General features: G+C 44.4%; 1 protein-coding gene across 1 annotated transcript in view; it reads left to right on the top strand.

The window, feature by feature from the left end:
* Positions 1-9638: 9638 nt before the first annotated feature.
* Positions 9639-17348, top strand: part of LOC115472632 (laminin subunit beta-2-like) — a 135860-nt gene continuing 128150 nt past the window's right edge. Inside the window, 2 exon segments of the mRNA XM_030206953.1 lie at positions 9639-9681; positions 12755-12838. Coding sequence (XP_030062813.1) covers positions 12811-12838 — 28 coding nt within the window. The 5' untranslated portion in view covers positions 9639-9681; positions 12755-12810.

Raw genomic sequence — 17348 nt, 5'->3', positions numbered from 1 at the left:
CATATAGAAATACGTATATAATTCTGTGTACTTTTCTAATATCCTTTTGTGGAAAAGATTTATAGACGGGATTTTTTTTTAATTTGGCAAAGTAATTTTTGCCTTTTGAAACAATTTATTTTGTACATGCGATGCCAATTTAGCTTTTACTTCCACTACTTAGGTATGAAGAGGGAATATTTTCTGCATCTATTTTTTAGGAAGAACATTGACAGAAACGCATTGTTTTCACCCCAAAGCACCGCATGGCAGTCTGCATTTTGGCCAACTATTGCCGATAGTGACTTTAAGTTCTAAGCCAAAAAGTTGCTGACCCGCTTTCATGATAGGGATATCCTCGAAGAGAATTTAGGTGAGCTTACAAAATTGCTGTTTATACTCACCGAGGACAGCTGCTTTGCCCTGGCAGCTGTGAAACATCTGTTTCTCCCGTATGTATATTACCCTAGAGAAAAGGACGCTTCAGGGACGCAAAATTATTCTTAACTATTGGAACGTTTTAAGTGTTTGTCCTCAATCGAACACCTTGCCTAAAATTGCTTTTCGACGGAGTAAGAACTTGAGTGAATTGTTATCTCCAGGCTCAGCTACAGGGTCATTTTCCAAGTGGCCATCGTGAGTATTGCGATTATGCAGTACAGACTGATTACATCACCATTCCTAACAGCGGAAGGAGCAGAGACTCTAATTCTACTCAAGCAGTGTATTGTGTGCAACTTCCATGAAAAACAAAATGTTGTATAGATCAAACCAGACGAGCCATTGGTTGAACATTTGAGCTGTCTACGTACTGGCAGAATGGAAGCTGCTTTGGTGGAACACTGGTGAACAACGGGGTCGTGGCCTCTCAGATTTGAAATTTGTATGGTGCTACTTCAAGTTTTGACTCCTGAGGGGGTGATGTCTCTCTGAGATTGATATATAAGGAACAAAAGTTTATATTTTGGGACACTATCACACCAAGGGGTTTGAACAAGGAAATTGAATGGCCATTAGCAGAATATGCTACTATTGGTATTTGGAATTCATTGCCAGAGAATGTGGTAAAGGCAGTTAGCTTAGCGGAGTTTTAAAAAGGTTTGGACGGCTTCCTAAAGGAAAATTCCATAGACCATTATTAAATGTACTTGGGAAAATCCACTATTTCTGGGATAAGCAGTATAAAATGTTTTGTACTTTTTTGGGGATCTTGCCAGGTATTTGTGACCAGGATTGGCCACTGTTGGAAACAAGATGCTGGGCTCGATGGACCTTTGGTCTTTCCCAGTATGGCAATGCTTATGTACTTATGGTAGCCTGTCAGGATGTTATGCATCATTGATGATGTACTGTTGGTCCTGACTAGATTTTAGTGAATAGTGTTTTAGTCCTGTTAGTAAGTGTATAAGACTGAAGACTAATTCTAGCTTGCAAGTTGCCAAAGAATTACTTTATGATATTGTTTTGGAGTTTTTGCATAAAGAATTTTTGAATTTTTTTTATTTGTTTGATTTTCATGATACTTTTAGGTGGTTTTAGGGTTTTTAATAGAGAATTTTTCAATATTCTTTACAGATGATTTCATTACTTCCTCCTGATGAAGCTGTTGGCGAAACATGATTTTGTGTTGAGGAACTGAGTCGGCAGATTGAACTGCTTTTGCTTCATATCTTTGAACAATGTCATGCCCTTAGGAATATATGTTTCAAGACTGTTGTACGCTTCCTTGAAATTGGACTCCTGGCACCACTTCTTTGACACCGCCCTTCTGGTGTGTATAATTCTTTGAAGACTAAAATCACCAACAGCAGATAAGTTATTTTGTTATATTTAGATGTTTGCTGATTGAGTTTAATAACACAATTGGATGTAAGGTGTGATGATTACATTTTGGGTATGCCATTGTTTCTGGTATTTGCTGTCACTTATTTATGAACACCAATCTCATCTATTATTATATTTTCTTTTTTATATATAATTTTTGGTTTTCATATTGGACTTATTGATTGCTATATGTTTTTATATTTTCTGGTCTTCCGAAGATTTTTTTGAGTCTCGTGATGTACCAGGATGGGGAGGTCTGAAATTCAGGACTATTCCAAAATCTCCAGCCTGGAACTGGGTAACTTGGCATCTCTGCATGTACACACTTATTGTTTATTGTAAATTCTGCGTTATTTCAAAAAATTCTAAGCAGATTACAAAAATTGCATACATAATTAGTAAAAATGACAAAAACAAATATCTCATTCAGACGTCAATAATCAAATAAAACATCAAACAAAAACATTTAAATATATCAACTAAACATTACAACAAAATTTCCATACCCAAACAGAGGTAATAAGCCAGCAAACTTAAACATCCCTAAATCGTAACCATCAATGAGGTCTGTGCCAAAAGCTTGTTGGAAGAGAATTGTCTTTAAGATCTTTTAAAGGCAGGCATAGATCTTATTATGCGAACCTGAAATGGTAGTTCATTCCACAACTTTGGTCCTGCAACATAGAAAATCATCATTCTGTATTCCTCAAGCCTGATCAATCGAAATGCTGGAATGTCCAATAAATGCACTGAAGAAAAGGTAGAGTTTGTGAGGGTTGATTTATATACCTCACCAATCTGAGCCTAGAAAAAATAGTACCAATCATTTTTCTTACTTGCTCGTGCATAGTTAGCGCAGCATCCATAATCACGCCTAAAAATGAATCTTCTGGACAAAAATAATCTCAATGTTATCAACAGTGAAAGATGTAGGACAATCTGGAATAGAATAACCTGATAATATTAACTGTGGCTTTTTGCCATATTCAACTTTATTTACTCTCATCCATTGATTGACAATACTTAAGAACAAACCAAGAAAATTCAAGGTTTCATAGTGCAAGTCTTTAATTCTAAAAATGAATTGAACATCATCAGCATATATTTGATATTCAACGCCAATGCCTCCTAATAAAACACAAAGAGGTTGTAGAAAAATATTAAATAAAGTAGTGGACAAAGCAGACCCCATGTGGCACTCCTCAACTCATATGTAGGAAGGAAGAGCAATAAACCATTTGAAACACAGAATTGCATAGAACTAAAAAATGATGAGAACCATTGCAATATTGTTCCGTCCATGCCAATAGCTTTAAGTCGATGCAACAGTGTAGTATGGTTAACAGAATTGAAGGTGGCTGAAATATCTAAGGAAATACCTTTGTTAAAGTCAGTTTGAATTATATCCAACATGGAAATGAACAAAGTCTCTGTATCATGTTTGGATCAAAATTCAAACTGATATTTATCTAAAAGTTGATGGCATTCTAGGAACTCAATTAGTTGTTCATGAACGACCTCTTCAATTACCTTCCCTAAAAATGGCAAGGAGGAAATTGGTCTTTAATTTGATACAACTGTAGGATCAAGAGACGCATTCTTTAGAAGAGGTCTAACTACTGCTTTCTTCAATGACATGGGCATCACACCCCCTTGCAAAGATTTATTCACTGAATACTGAATCGCTTTAGGAGCTACAGAATTTCATTGCTTTAATTAGTAGGATGACAACCATCTAAAGAACAAAAAGAATTTTTTACCCTAGCAAAGGTAGTTTTAACTTGTTCAGTACTAATCTCAAAAAACGATGACCAACGTTCTTAAAAAATGATGACTAACATTCTTCCTATTCTAATGGACATTCCAATTCAGAAAGTAATTGAACAGAATCAAATACTTCAATGATCAATGCTACTTTACCAAGGAATCCCTGAACAAATTTCTGACATGAAATTTGGTCAAATTCATCCCAGCAGAATCCAAGGAAGTCAACCTTCTGTCATACATAATTCTTTTGATTGTGACAGAGAATCTTCAGTTCTTTTATTAAAACACTCTGTTTTTAGCACCCATCACAATAGTCTTATATTGTTGCATTCTTAAATTATAATTTTCCAGATTAGTTCTTGATGGATACTTTCTCCATTCTCGCAATAAATGTTTACATGCCTTAACATCATCATTAAACCAAGGAACCATATGGGCTCTGTTGAGGGACACCTCGTTTTTGAGCAAGATCATCTAAAACATTCTGTATAGACTCATTCCCCCAGGAGGGCAATAAAACAAGAGAATATTCAATCTAGGTGAAGATAACATCAAAGCATCAATCTCAGATACAATCGTCCCATCTAATCACTACTCCACCCCCACCTTCACCTCTCTTTTGGTGATGAGGAAGTGATATGGCAGTATAACCAGGAGAACTGAAATTATTAATAATCACATTATCTTCTGTTAAGAGTCAATATTCAGTTATACAAACAATATCAAAGCCTCCACCTCTTTATTCCTTACAGATCTTGCATGTAAAAGAGCAAATTGAGTTGTCCACCCCTGTTGAATAATAAAAAGGAATTTGGACAGATCTCTTTTAATACCCCCCACCCTTCTACCAGCTGGCTGAGGTGGGGGCAGATCTCCATACCTCCCAGAACCTATCCAAACAGGAATCGAGAAAGTTGCCATGCTAAATAAAATTAATACTAAACCAAAAGATTCCAAGCTTCTATCACAATTTAATCAAATACCTCTCAAGATCTCATAAGGTCCTTCAAAGTCTTCCTGCCCTGCCCAGAAGACAGGGGGTGATTTTATAGAGCATTTTGCAATGTGAAAAGTCTGTTTAGACATGTTGAAAAAGATTTTTATAACACTTTGCAGCAGATACACACAGCAATAAGATGGTGCAGGTAACATATAGTAACATAGTAAATGAAGGCAGATAAAGACCTGTATGGTCTATCCAGAGGTATAGATGTTCCCAGGGGTTTGGGTGCAGTTTGGACAGAGGAGGAGCGGAGGTGTAATGTATCTGCTTATTTTATAAGATATATAAGTACAGTCGTAGAGCGCAGTGCACATTCATACCAGGGCTTCCCAAACTGTGGGTTGCAACCCTAAATGGGGTTCTAGAATCTGCATTTGGGATGACCTGGGCGTGCTGGGAAAAAACATTATCGGCTTGTGCCTTCCAACATGTATGCAATAATTAGGCCAATGAAGGCTCCCCGGAAGGCAAGGAATGATGGCGGCGATGCTGTCGGATGACTGGGGAGCGGTGGCACAGAAGAAAGGTAAGCCATCGGGGGTTGCCTGCTTTCTGTGGCTGTGATAATGGGGTTGCAGTCAAGAAAGTCTGGTAAATGCTGATTTGCACAGCATTGGAGCAGGTATGAATGTGTGGGGTCGGTATTTCCATGCTGCTGGGGCTGGCTCTGGGGGCCTAATTTATAAACACATGCAGGTGCCTATGGGGTCCTTTGAACAAGCTGCGGTTAAAGGAGCACTGCGCTAGTGGCAGCGTGTGTTTTTGAAATGTGCCGAGGTCCCTTTTACCGCAGAGGGTAAAAAGGCTGAAAAAGAAATGGCTGTGCAGTAAGTTCACATTTGCCGAGTAGCAATTTCAGGCGGGGGAGAACTTACCACCACCCACTGAGATGGCGGTATGGGTTCCCACGCTAACCCAGCGGTAAAAATATGGAAATAAATTTCCGTAATGCTAGAAATGGTGCGCACTGGGGGCAGAATTACTGCCTGGCTGCTGTGGTAGACTGGTGGTACTTCCAGATTGATGATGATTGAAAATGATAAAGGGGATGGGACGACTTCCCTATGAGGAAAGGCTAAAGCGGCTAGGGCTCTTTAGCTTGGAGAAAAGACGACCGAGGGGAGATGGAGTGGAGGAGTGGCCTAGTGGTTAGGGTGGTGGTCTTTGGTCCTGGGGAACTGAGGAACTGAGTTTGATTCCCACTTCAGGCACAGGCAGCTCCTTGTGACTCTGGGCAAATCACTTAACCCTCCATTGCCCCATGTAAGCCACATTGAGCCTGCCATGAGTGGGAAAGCGCAGGGTACAAATGTAACAAAAAAAAATATGATAGAGGTCTATAAAATAATGAGTGGAGTTGAACGGGTAGATGTGAAGCGTCTGTTCACGCTTTCCAAAAATACTAGGACTAGGGGGCATGCGATGAAGCTACAATGTAGTAAATTTAAAATGAATCGGAGAAAATGTTTCTTCACTCAACATGTAATTAAACTCTGGAATTTGTTGCCAGAGAATGTGGTAAAGGCGGTTAGCGTAGCGAAGTTTAAAAAAGGTTTGGATGGCTTTCTAAAGGAAAAGTCCATAGACCGTTATTAAATGGACTTGGGGAAAATCCACTATTTCTGGGATAAGCAGTATAAAATGTTTTGTACATTTTTGGGATCTTGCCGGGTATTTGTGACCTGGATTGGCCACTGTTGGAAACAGGATGCTGGGCTCGATGGACCTTTGGTCTTTCCCAGTATGGCAATACTTATGTACTTATGATGTGTAGCAACCCTTTAATAAAAAAGCCCCTATGTTGTTGTTATAAAATACTTACTGTCAGGGCCGCCGAGAGAGTTGGCCGGGCCCGAGGCAAGGCCGCCCCCCCCCCCCCCCCGCTACTGCAGTCCATGGTCTCACCTGCCTGCCTCCATGGCTCCGGGCCCCCTGCATTCGAAGCGGCAGTCCCAGATCACCTCCCTTCCGGTCTTCCCTCCCTGTGTCCCGCCCTCGTCTGATGTAACTTCCGGTTTCCGCGAGGGCGGGACACAGGGAGGGAAGGCCGGAAGGGAGGTGATCTGGGACTGCCGCTTCGAATGCAGGGGGCCCGGAGCCGAGGAGGCAGGCAGGTGAGACCGGGGACTGCAGCGCCGGCGACCTGACCCTGGTGCCGGGCCCCCCTTGGAGGCCTGGGCCTGGGGAATTTTGTCCCCCCTGCCCTCCCCTCTCGGCGGCCCTGCTTACTGTTTTTTATCTTGTTATAGTCGTAAGTCCCACTTTAAATGCATGTTAAAAAAATAGTCTTTCCTCATTTATCCTTCACCATTATGTTGTGCAGAGAATCTTTTCCGAAAGGGCTGTGTTCAGCAACTAAGTGTAAGTATGTCGTTTATTGGGCATGATTTACTGCCCCTTAGATGATGGTCCCGCCACAATCAAAAAGATGAAATAATTTGGGTAAGGATTATATAACTCTGAGGTTTTTTGACTAGCACATGTTTTTCTGGAACTTTAATGTGGTCAGAGTGCTTCAGAGGTTTTTGTGATATTTAAGCCTTCACTTCTTTTCAGAAGCGCATTGTAAGACTTCTCCACTAGGTGTCCTGCTATAGAATCAACCCTTAGGGGGCAATTCTATGAGTGGGTGCCTCCATTTAGGCACCTGATGCTGCATAATGAGAGCCTATGCGATAACAGCAACTGGGCACTTGGATTCCATTAAAGAATACTGGCATAACCTGGCATTGGCACACCTTACATATACACACTCACAGTTTCGCCAACCATAGATCTGGCATAACTGCGGCTGCCTAACTGCAGCAAGGATGTGTGTAACTTACTGTAGTCTGTTCACTGTGCACATAGGTGGCATGGAGGGGCATAATCGAATGGCGCCGGCCATCTATATGGGCGGCCATCTTTATGGCCGGCGCCGCAAAGAGCGGTCCCAAACCGTATTATCGAAAAAGATGGGCGGCCATCTTTCGTTTCAATAATACGGTTGGGGCCAGCCAAATGCCTTGGATTTGGCCGGGTTTGAAATGGCCGGCATCGTTTTTCGCCGATAATGGAAACCTAAGCCGGCCATCTCAATCCCGGACAAATCCAAGGCATTTGGTCGTGGGAGGGGCCAGCATTTGTAGTGCACTGGCCCCCCTGATATGCCAGGACACCAACCGGGCACCCTAGGGGGCACTGCAGTGGACTTCATTAATTGCTGCCAGGTACATAGCTCCCTTCCCTTGGTTGCTGAGCCCACCAAATCCCCCCCCCAAAACCCACTCCCCACAACTGTACACCACTACCATAGCTCTAAGGGGTGAAGGGGGGCACCTAGATGTGGGTACAGTGGGTTTTAGGTGGGTTTTGCAGGGCTCCCATTTACCACCACAAGTGTAACAGGTGGGGGGGGGGGATGGGCCTGAGTCCGCCTGCCTGAAATGCACTGCAGTACCCCCTAAAACTGCTCCAGGGACCTGCATACTGCTGTCAGGGAGCTGGGTATGACATTTCAGGCTGGCATACAAGCTGGCAAAAAATGTTTTGATTTTATTAGGGTGGGAGGGGGTTGGTGACCACTGGGGGAGTACGGGGAGGTCATCCCCGATTCCCTCCGGTGGTCATCTGGTGAGTTGGGGCATCTTTTCGAGACTTGGTCCTAAAAATAAATGGACCAAGTAAAGTCAGCCAAACGCTAGTCAGAGCCGGCTTTCTTTTTTCTGTTATCGGCTGAAGCTGGCCATCTCGTAAGCACGCCCCCGTCCCGCCTTCGGTACACTGCCGACACACCCCCTTGAAGTTTGGCCAGCCCTGCGACGGAAAGCAGTTGAAGCCGGCCAAACTCGGCTTTCGATTATACCGATTTGGCCGGCTTCAGGAGAAAGGCGGCAATCTCCCGATTTGTGTTGGAAGATGGCTGCCCTTCTCTTTCGAAAATAAGCAGGAGTGTCACCTATGCTTCTCCCATATTGTGCCCACATGTACATCCCTTTGCATGTATGCTCTATGCCACTTACCTGCACCTTAAAGAATAGCGCATAGTCGCTTTGCTAGCATTAAAAATATAAGAATAACCATACTGGGGCTCATGTAACCCAGTGTTCTGCTTCCAACAGTGGCCAATCCAGGTCACAAGTACCTGGCGGAAGCCCAAAGAGTAACAAGATTCTGAAATCCCAAAAAGTAACAAAATTCCAGAATCCCAAAAAGTGGCTAAGATTCCGGAATCTCAAAAAGTAACAAGATTCTGGAATCCCAAATAGTAGCAAAATTCTGAATTCCCAAAGAGTAGCAAGATTCTGAAATCCCAAAAAGTAACAAAATTCCAGAATCCCAAACAGTGGCTAAGATTCCAGAATCCCAAAAAGTGCCAAGATTCTGGAATCCCAAAAAATGGTAAGGTTCCAGAAACCCAAAGAGTAACAAGATTCTGTAATCCCAAATAGTAGCAAAATTCTGAATTCCCAAAGAGTAGCAAGATTCCAGAATTCCAAAGAGTAGCAAGATGCCTTGATAGTGAGCCAGAGATAAGTAGTGGCTTTCCCCATGTCAATCTGAATAGCAGTTTATGGACTTTTCCATCAGCAATTTGTCCAAACTTTTTTTTAAACCCAGATTTGCTAACCGCTATTACCATTTCCATGCGTAAGGTAAGTGTACACTTACTTGCCAGACTGCCAGTACCCTGTACATTTATGCATGCATGTGGCACTTAAATACAGATGCTCAGTTACAGAATTGCCCTTGCAATGTCTTGAATAGGCAATGCAAATAAAGTTTAAGGAGTGTGACTGACAAAGTGACCAACACACAAAGGTACCAGATTGTATAGAGAAATAAAATGAGTAGGGGATGGGATGTGATACATTTAAAGAAGTCACTCTCACATAGCTCTTTCAATGTGTTTTGCTTGAGAGGAAAGTTTTTTTATTCTTGTTTAATCCAGGAGACCCAATTTTGGCTGTGTATCTTTGCTTCCTGTTCCAGCCGAGAAGTCCAGCCCACGATTTAATTCCTTCCCTCGCCTGATGGGGTTTTTTTCCCAGCAAAAGTTTTTGACTTGAAATAACTTCAGAGTGAGCTCAGAAGAGCAGGCGGCTGAGGCTGGGAGTCCACTGCTGAAGGTAAGTGAAAGCTTGCAAGATCGGAGCAGCCTGGTGGGGTGGGTGGGGGGAATAAAACCCTGCTCCCAGCCTTATGGAAATGCCTGTTACATAGAGGAAACCAATCCAGAATCAGAAAGAACAGCAGCATCTGAGTACAGGCTCTGATTTCTCATTCATTAAGAAAAAAACCTGCTTTCCCCCAGGTCTTAATAGAAACAGAAGGGAATGTGGTTGCGGTACAGGCTCTGAAAGGGTCACTGGTAAAGAAAGCTCTCTGATAATGTAACTGCTGTGCGGGAGGGGGACAGGCTTTCATACAGTAAAGGAAGGCAGGATCTGTTAAAGTGACACTTTAAAGGGATAAAGTCAAAGCTCCGATAAAGTCAATGTTTATCTCTCCAAATGCCATTCAAGGCAAGGCTAATGCAAGTAGTCTAGCTAGTTCCCTGCCCCATAAAGCTTACAATGCGAGTTTGTATCTGAGGTAATGGAGGGTGAAGTGACCTCCATGTTCACAAGGAGTGTCGGTGGGAGAAGGGGAATTCCCACCTGCTGCTGCTAGGAGTGGGGGAGTTGTCCAGGGGTGGGCAGAGAACCAAGATAGCCAATGTTCATTTTCTGTCTATTTCTCGACACTAACATGGCTTGTGACCTTGGAAGTCACTTCAAGGGGCATTTTTGATATGATGTCTAAATCTGATTTTTTTTTCCAGAAAACATCCAAAAATCCAGTAGTGAACATGGTTGTTTTTGAGCTAGAAAAACATCCAGCTTTTTGTTTCGAAAATGGCCACTTGCTGTATATTGTTGTGCTCTGTGTGTTTTTATTTTTTGGTCCATTTTCAAAAAAAAAAAATGTCCAAGGAAAACATGCACCAAATCAAGCCATTGGGGGACCCAGCATTCTTAGTAGACTGGCCACACAGACATCACAGCAGAACAGTGGGACACCCTAGGGGACACTGCAGTGGACGTCACAAAAACGCTCCCAGGTGCACCTCACCCTTACCCCCTTAGATTGTACAGTGATCCCTCCAAAACTCACCAAAAATCCTACTGCACCCATCTATACACCACCAGTGGCGTAGCAAGGGCGGGGCGGTGGGGGCGGTCTGCCCCAGGTGCACGCCGCTGGAGGGGTGCAGAGAGCAGCTGTGCACCTGTTGGCTCCGCTGGTTCCCTGCTCCCTCTGCCCCGGAACAGGTTTCTTCCTGTTCCAGGGCAGAGGGAGCAGGGAGCCAGTGGAGCCGACAGGCGCGCGGCTGCTCCCTGCACCCTCCAGCAGCCAAGAATGCACCCGGGGGGGCTTGATGCACCGGGGAGGGGGGTGTCATTGTGCCAGGGGGTGTTGTGCTGCACCCTGGGGGGATGGACGCCGCTGTACCCGGGGGGGGGGGGGCTTGATGCGCCGGGGAGGGGGGTGTCATTGCACCGGGGGGGTGTCATAGTGCACCCTGGGGGGACGGATGCCGCTGCACCCGGGGGGGGGGTGCGCAGTGGCGATCCGCCCCGGGTGGCAGCCGACCTAGAATCGCCACTTTACACCATTACAATAGCCTTATGTCTGCAGGTGTCACCTATATATGGGTACAGTAGGTTTTTAGTGGGTTTTGGAGGGCTGACAGTTAGAGTGGGATATGGACCTGGGTCCCCTTCTCCACCTTGCACTGCACCGGGGTGGGTTTTGGAGGGCTGCACCGACCACTAGGCTACTCCAGGGACCTGCTTGCCGCTCTAATAGGACTGGCCATAATATCTGAAGCTGTCATAGAGGCTGGTATGTATTGTTTCTTTCACATCTTTGGGGGGGGGGGGGGGTGGGAGGGGATCAATGGCCACTGGAGGAGTAAAGGAAGTCATAATCCCTCCAGTGGTCATCTGGTTATTTAGGGCACATTTTTGTGACTTAGTTGTGATTGAAATAGGTCTAGATCAAACTTTTAGCCCTGGATGTTTTTACTTTGTTCCATTATGGCAGAAAAAATGTCCCAAGTTGTGGGAAAGCCCAAATCCCACCCCCAATACACCCTCTTGTGAGTTGGACACACTGCATTCGAACTGCGTAGAAAAACGTCTTTAAAATGTGTTTCAAAAATAGCAATTTGGATGTTTTGGCAAAAAAAGTCCAGCCGTTTTGTGCCATTTTTTGGACATTTTTCTGTTTTGAAAATGAGTCCCTTCACCTTCAATTGTCTCAGGTACAAACATAGAGCCTCGTTTACTAACGTGTATTAATGAGTTAATATCCATTTAATGCATCACTAGTAAATAGGTCCCATTGAGAATAATGGGGGTTGCATTATTTAACATGTGTTCAATTACATTAATGCAGGTCACTATAAGAAGCCCTTAGATTGTAAGCCCTCTGGGACAGGGAACTGCCTGTGGACCTGGATGTAACTTGCTTTGAACTCAGATGTGGAAAAGTGAATACAGTACAGTCTCGTTAATCTGACCATCCGGCATATCTGTCAGACGCCCCGGTGATGTCATCAATGTTTATTTCTACTAAAAAGCTTTGTTTTAGAACAAATTTTGAAAATCGAGAACTCTTTATGCATTGTTTGAGGGGTTTATGCGGTGTTTTCCATATTATCTGACTTTTCACTTATCTGACAAAGGGTTGGTCCCATTTACGTCAGATAATCGAGACTGGACTGGACTTAAATGTAAAACTCAATCCGTTAGTTTAAACTCAACCAGTTAGTGTCAATGTCAAATCGAAAGAACCGAAGCTCAAGTGCTGTCATCTCCTCATCTTCAGCAAAGGCTCTCCATTTCATCTTTCCACTGTTCCCCTTAACAAATTTCACACCCCCAATGCTTTTCAGCTAACTGTGGAGCTTGCTCCCTCGTTTCAGCCTCAAAAACGAGCTTCCTTTGAATTTTTAAAGGCTGACATATCTGTGATACCTGCTTCAAGATGAAAGTCGTTGCTTTGAGTATAAAACGGAGACTCTTGTGTTTTTTTTAACAAAGAGACTGAGAACAGAAAAGCCCAGGAGTGAAGCAGAAAGGAACCAAACAGGCTAAAAGCACCATTATATCTCCCTTACCCCTTCATCTTTTGTCTTTGTGCCCCTCCTTGTAGATTAGAGGAACCCTCCAGTACTGCACTGAGAAATTCTTCCAAGCACGCCCTTTCCGATGAAGTTTCTAATCTTGCTGCTAAGTGGTAAGTCTTTTTCTTTTTTTTTAATTTGCAGGTCTTGGGAAACCCTGAACCCCATGGTGAGGTGGGGAATCAAAGATTCAGAGGCTCAGGAAAAGGGAAGGGTAGGAGGGAAAGTGGAAGCATTAGCCTCCCCTGTCTGGTTGGGATAAAAGGAAAACCAACAGTGTTATTCTTTTTTTTTACCTCAAATTGACGAGACAATCTGCAAAAGCAGTTCCAGCATGACAGATGAATCCATGGGGAATTAAGAATAAATTTTAAAAAACAAAACAGGAAAGTTTGGCGTGAAGGCAGACAATCCCCCAGCTTCCTACTGCAGATGCTGGCACACCCTTTCACTACGGGACTGTGAATGTTTCGTAGCCTGGCCGCCAATTCCATCAACCTGCCTCGCTGATGAGGGGCACAGACTGCAGAGGGAAGCGTTAGGCAATCGGTCAAAGGCTGGCCGTGCTGGACCTCTGGTCTCCTCTTGACTTAAACCCACCAGGTTAAGCACAAAATGCTGCTGAATATACAACTCCGGTTAGTGCCAAGGTGATCTGGGGCTGTACTCAGGTAGTTACCCAGTTAACTCAGGGTAGCAAATGGCTATTCAGATCTTCAGTGCTGATGCATGAATAGGGGCCTGTATTGAATGCTTGGTCTATTTCAGCTGCCAGCAGTCAATGTTTAAGAAACCACTGACCACTGCTTGCTGAATATTAACCCCCACCCCCGTGTAAACTGTAAAAGAGGGAAGAGTGAAGAGAAGGTAGAGCGAGCTGGCATCTCCATGGTCTATTCCCAAAATATCCAGGATATGGCCAACAAAGATGGAATATTCCCTTACCTTTAAGCAAAATCGGAGCTGGTTACACTTGCATTTTTTCCCTTTGGCCTCAAGAGATGCTCAGCCAGTTTGGGTTTTAAAATATTCACAATGAATATGCATGAGAGAGATTTGCATGCATTATTGTACCTAGGGGGAAGTTGCCACCGTTGCATTCAGATCTATCTCATGCATATTCATTGTGGATATCCTGAAAACTTGACTGGCAGGGTGTGTCCCAAGGACTGGAGTGAGAACCACTGGGTTATGTAGTGTACAGCAGGACAGGAAATGAAGGCTTGGCACACATGGGAAAAGCAAAGCTATTTATATCTGCGAACTAAAGATATCTTATCTGCACTGTTACAGCTGAAAGTCCTGTGGCCCATCCATTCTTGGCTTTCAAATAAATCATTACGTTGGCAAATTTCCGTTTCCCCCTGGAGCGTGGAGACCTGAGGGGATTTTACATCATTTTCACAGCGAAGCTGCCAGGATCACCTCTCCTTACATGTGGCTTTTGAGCACACTGAGGACACCGTCACCCTCTATCTTTAATAAGGGAGAGCAATATTCGGAAGGCTGATTTGCAAGCATAAGCCCTTTTGAAAATTAGGGATGGGCTGTCATTTGCAACAACGTAGGACCTGTCAGTTCTTATCAAACGAAAAGGAGCAGAAAAACACATAACATAACATAATAACATAATAGATGACGGCAGAAAAAGACCTGCACGGTCCACCCAGTCTGCCCAACAAGATAAACTCACATGTGCCATTTTTTTTGTATACCTTACCTTGATTTGTACCTGTCTTTTTCAGGGCACAGACCGTACAGGTCTGCCCAGCACTATCCCCGCCTCCCAACCACCAGCCCCGCCTCCCACCACCGGCTCTGGCACAGACCGTATAAGTCTGCCCAGCACTATCCCCACCTCCCAACCACCAGCCCTGCCTCCCACCACCGGCTAAGCTTCTGGGGATCCCTTCCTTCTGAGTAGGATTCCTTTAGGAAGGGACATATTAGATTTTGCGATTTCTTGATTGGTAAAATGACGCACAATCTTTGAAAACTGTGTACAGTATGGAGAAGGTCTATAAATGGGGCTCAGAATTTGACATGGTTCTTAGCGTGCTATGCTATCCACTGTGCCTAACTTTAAGCGCTGTTTATAGAATAGCGATGTTTTGGCGCCATACATAGAATTCATCCTTCAGCGTATAAATGGAAGGGAGTTTTACCCATAGGTGAGGCATGGGCGGGTCCTATAAATACTTGCGTGACTTACAGAATAGTGCGAGTTATGCGCTAACGTACTGCAGCCTGCTATTGACCCGGTGTAGGTGGGCGTGTCTAAATGGCACGTAAAGTGCTGACTTACGCCGCTATTCTATGATGGATGCTGTGATAAAATTAACACGTACTGCGCTGCATCCTGGTGTCTCGCTTGTGGTACCCTTCGTAGAGCTTCCCCCGAGTTAAGATTTGCAGATAACACTGCAAGAGTAGCTTCCAGGTCTCAGTGTCAGGACTGAATTGTTCTACACATGGCTGAACTCCAGTTATTACGTATTTAAGGCCGCAACCACTTGTTTTAATTTGAGCTGCTCCCAAGGATGTTTGGCAGCAAGATCCTGTCTATAATCTGTACCAGCAGGTGATGTCTAGGCCAGAAAATGTTCACTCAAAACGATGTAACTGGGAGGGAGAGGACCCCTCCCAGTTAAATAGCTTGTGCGGGATGATCCGCTGATTGTCGGAGCCACTTAACTGGGTTTTTAGCATTAACTGCTAAAGCCATAGTCGCTAATTTTGTGGGCGGTCTGGGGCGGAGTTGGCACTTACGCGGTTAACTTAACTGAATAAGAGATAGCTGGCTGCACAAACCTGGTTATATTCAATGGTGGTGCCCGGACATGGCTTGGAATTTAATCCATGGCGTACCAAGGGTGGGGCGGTGGGTTTGGGCCACCCCAGGTGCAGGCAGCAAGGAGGTGCACTCAGGGCTGCCAAGAGGGGGGCCAGGGAGGGGGCACATTTCTTGGCCCCAGCCTCCAAGGGGGGCCTGGTGCTGGGGTCTGTCTCTCTCCTGCTCCTGTCGGGACCCGGGTGATTGTGTTAATGTGATAGCCCGGCCCCAGCACACAGGAGCAGGAAAGAGACAGACCCCGGTGCCCGGCCCCCCTTGGAGGCTGGAGAGGAGCAGATTCACTGACACAAGAAGGTAGGGTGTGGGGGGGGGGGGGGGAGCGGTGGCTGTCTCCTAAGTGGGATGGGCAGTGACTTCGGCAGTCATACCCCGTGCCCGGCTATGTCTCTCTACGTCCCTGGGTGCACTGAGCAGTCATGTGGCTGTCGGCTCTGCCGGTCCCCTGCCCCTTCTGACGTCAACTTCCGGTTCTGGGGCAGGGAGCCAGCAGAGCCGACAGCCACATGACTGCTCAATGCACCACCCCCTTTCTTGGAGGGAGGAAGCGCAGTGGGGGGGGGGGGGGTGATGCGCCTGGAGGAGGGAGGTGCTCTAATCCGGGTGGCAACCAAGCTAGGAACGCCACTGTATTTAGTAACCAGGCATAATGTTGCCGGCTGCCACTGGCTGAATATTTTCCCTAGACTTTTTAGGTTCAGAAGGTGAAAGTCTTCCCAGAGCATGAGTTGCTCTGTGTCTCTGTCACTGGCAGGTAATATTAACAGAGACGTCAGAATGGAAAGACAGAAGAAAGAAGAAGGAAAGCTAAGTTGAGATGATCCTCCTGGTCCCTGCCATATTTCTGTGATATTTCGAGAGCATCTGACCTCCCATCCTTAATAATTGCACGTCCTCTCAATGGCTCTGATTTATTAGAGAAACTTTTGCTCAGTCAGGAGGTCAGGGCTTTTGGTGTCTGTTTACTTCCAGCACTGTATGAAGGGAAAGGAGGGGGTAAGGGCAGTGAGAGAACCGCTATATTACATGTTATGCCAATGAAGTTTCTTGCACTGAGCTGAGAAAAGAAACCAAACAAAAAGGATGTGTAAAAGTGTAAGAAACAGAAAGTGAGGAAGGGACAGAGAGGTGGAGGCCAATGTATTATGTTACCCTAAACTTTGGGAAAGTGTGTGCGATGGGGTATTATGATATGAAAATAAGTCCTGGGGATAAGAAATGTGAGTATTTCTGCTTCACATTTTATTACAAAATTTCTAGCTAAATATTTGGGGATTCTGATATTGCAAAGCATTTATTGCATGTAATTTAGTTGAGCACGCATTCTTAATGACCTGCTTTGATTTTCCATCACAGTCACTTGTTAGTCTTGATTTTGTGCAAAAGCTCACAATTAAAAGAGCACGTGTACTAAAATCACTACATGTGAAAAGTAAAATTACAAATGGTACATAAGTACGTAAGTACATAAGTAATGCCACACTGGGATAGACCAGAGGTCCAACAGTGGTCATTCCAGGTCACAAACACCTGGCAAGATCCTAAAAAAGTTCAATACATTTTTTGCTGCTTATCCCAGAAATAAGAAGTGGATTTTCCCCAAGTCAATTTAATAATGGCCTATGGACTTTCCTTTAGGAAACTGTCCAGACCTTTTTTAAACCCCGCTAAGCTAACTGCCTTTACCACATTTTCTGGCAACAAATTCCAGAGTTTAATTACACGCTTTTGACATATGATTTATTAGTTATCTACTCCTCAGCTACTGTTCA

Source organism: Microcaecilia unicolor, chromosome 6, assembly GCF_901765095.1.
Source record: "Microcaecilia unicolor chromosome 6, aMicUni1.1, whole genome shotgun sequence".
In the NCBI taxonomy this organism is placed as follows: Eukaryota; Metazoa; Chordata; class Amphibia; order Gymnophiona; family Siphonopidae; genus Microcaecilia; species Microcaecilia unicolor.
This window is presented reverse-complemented; position numbering and strand designations above follow the sequence as displayed.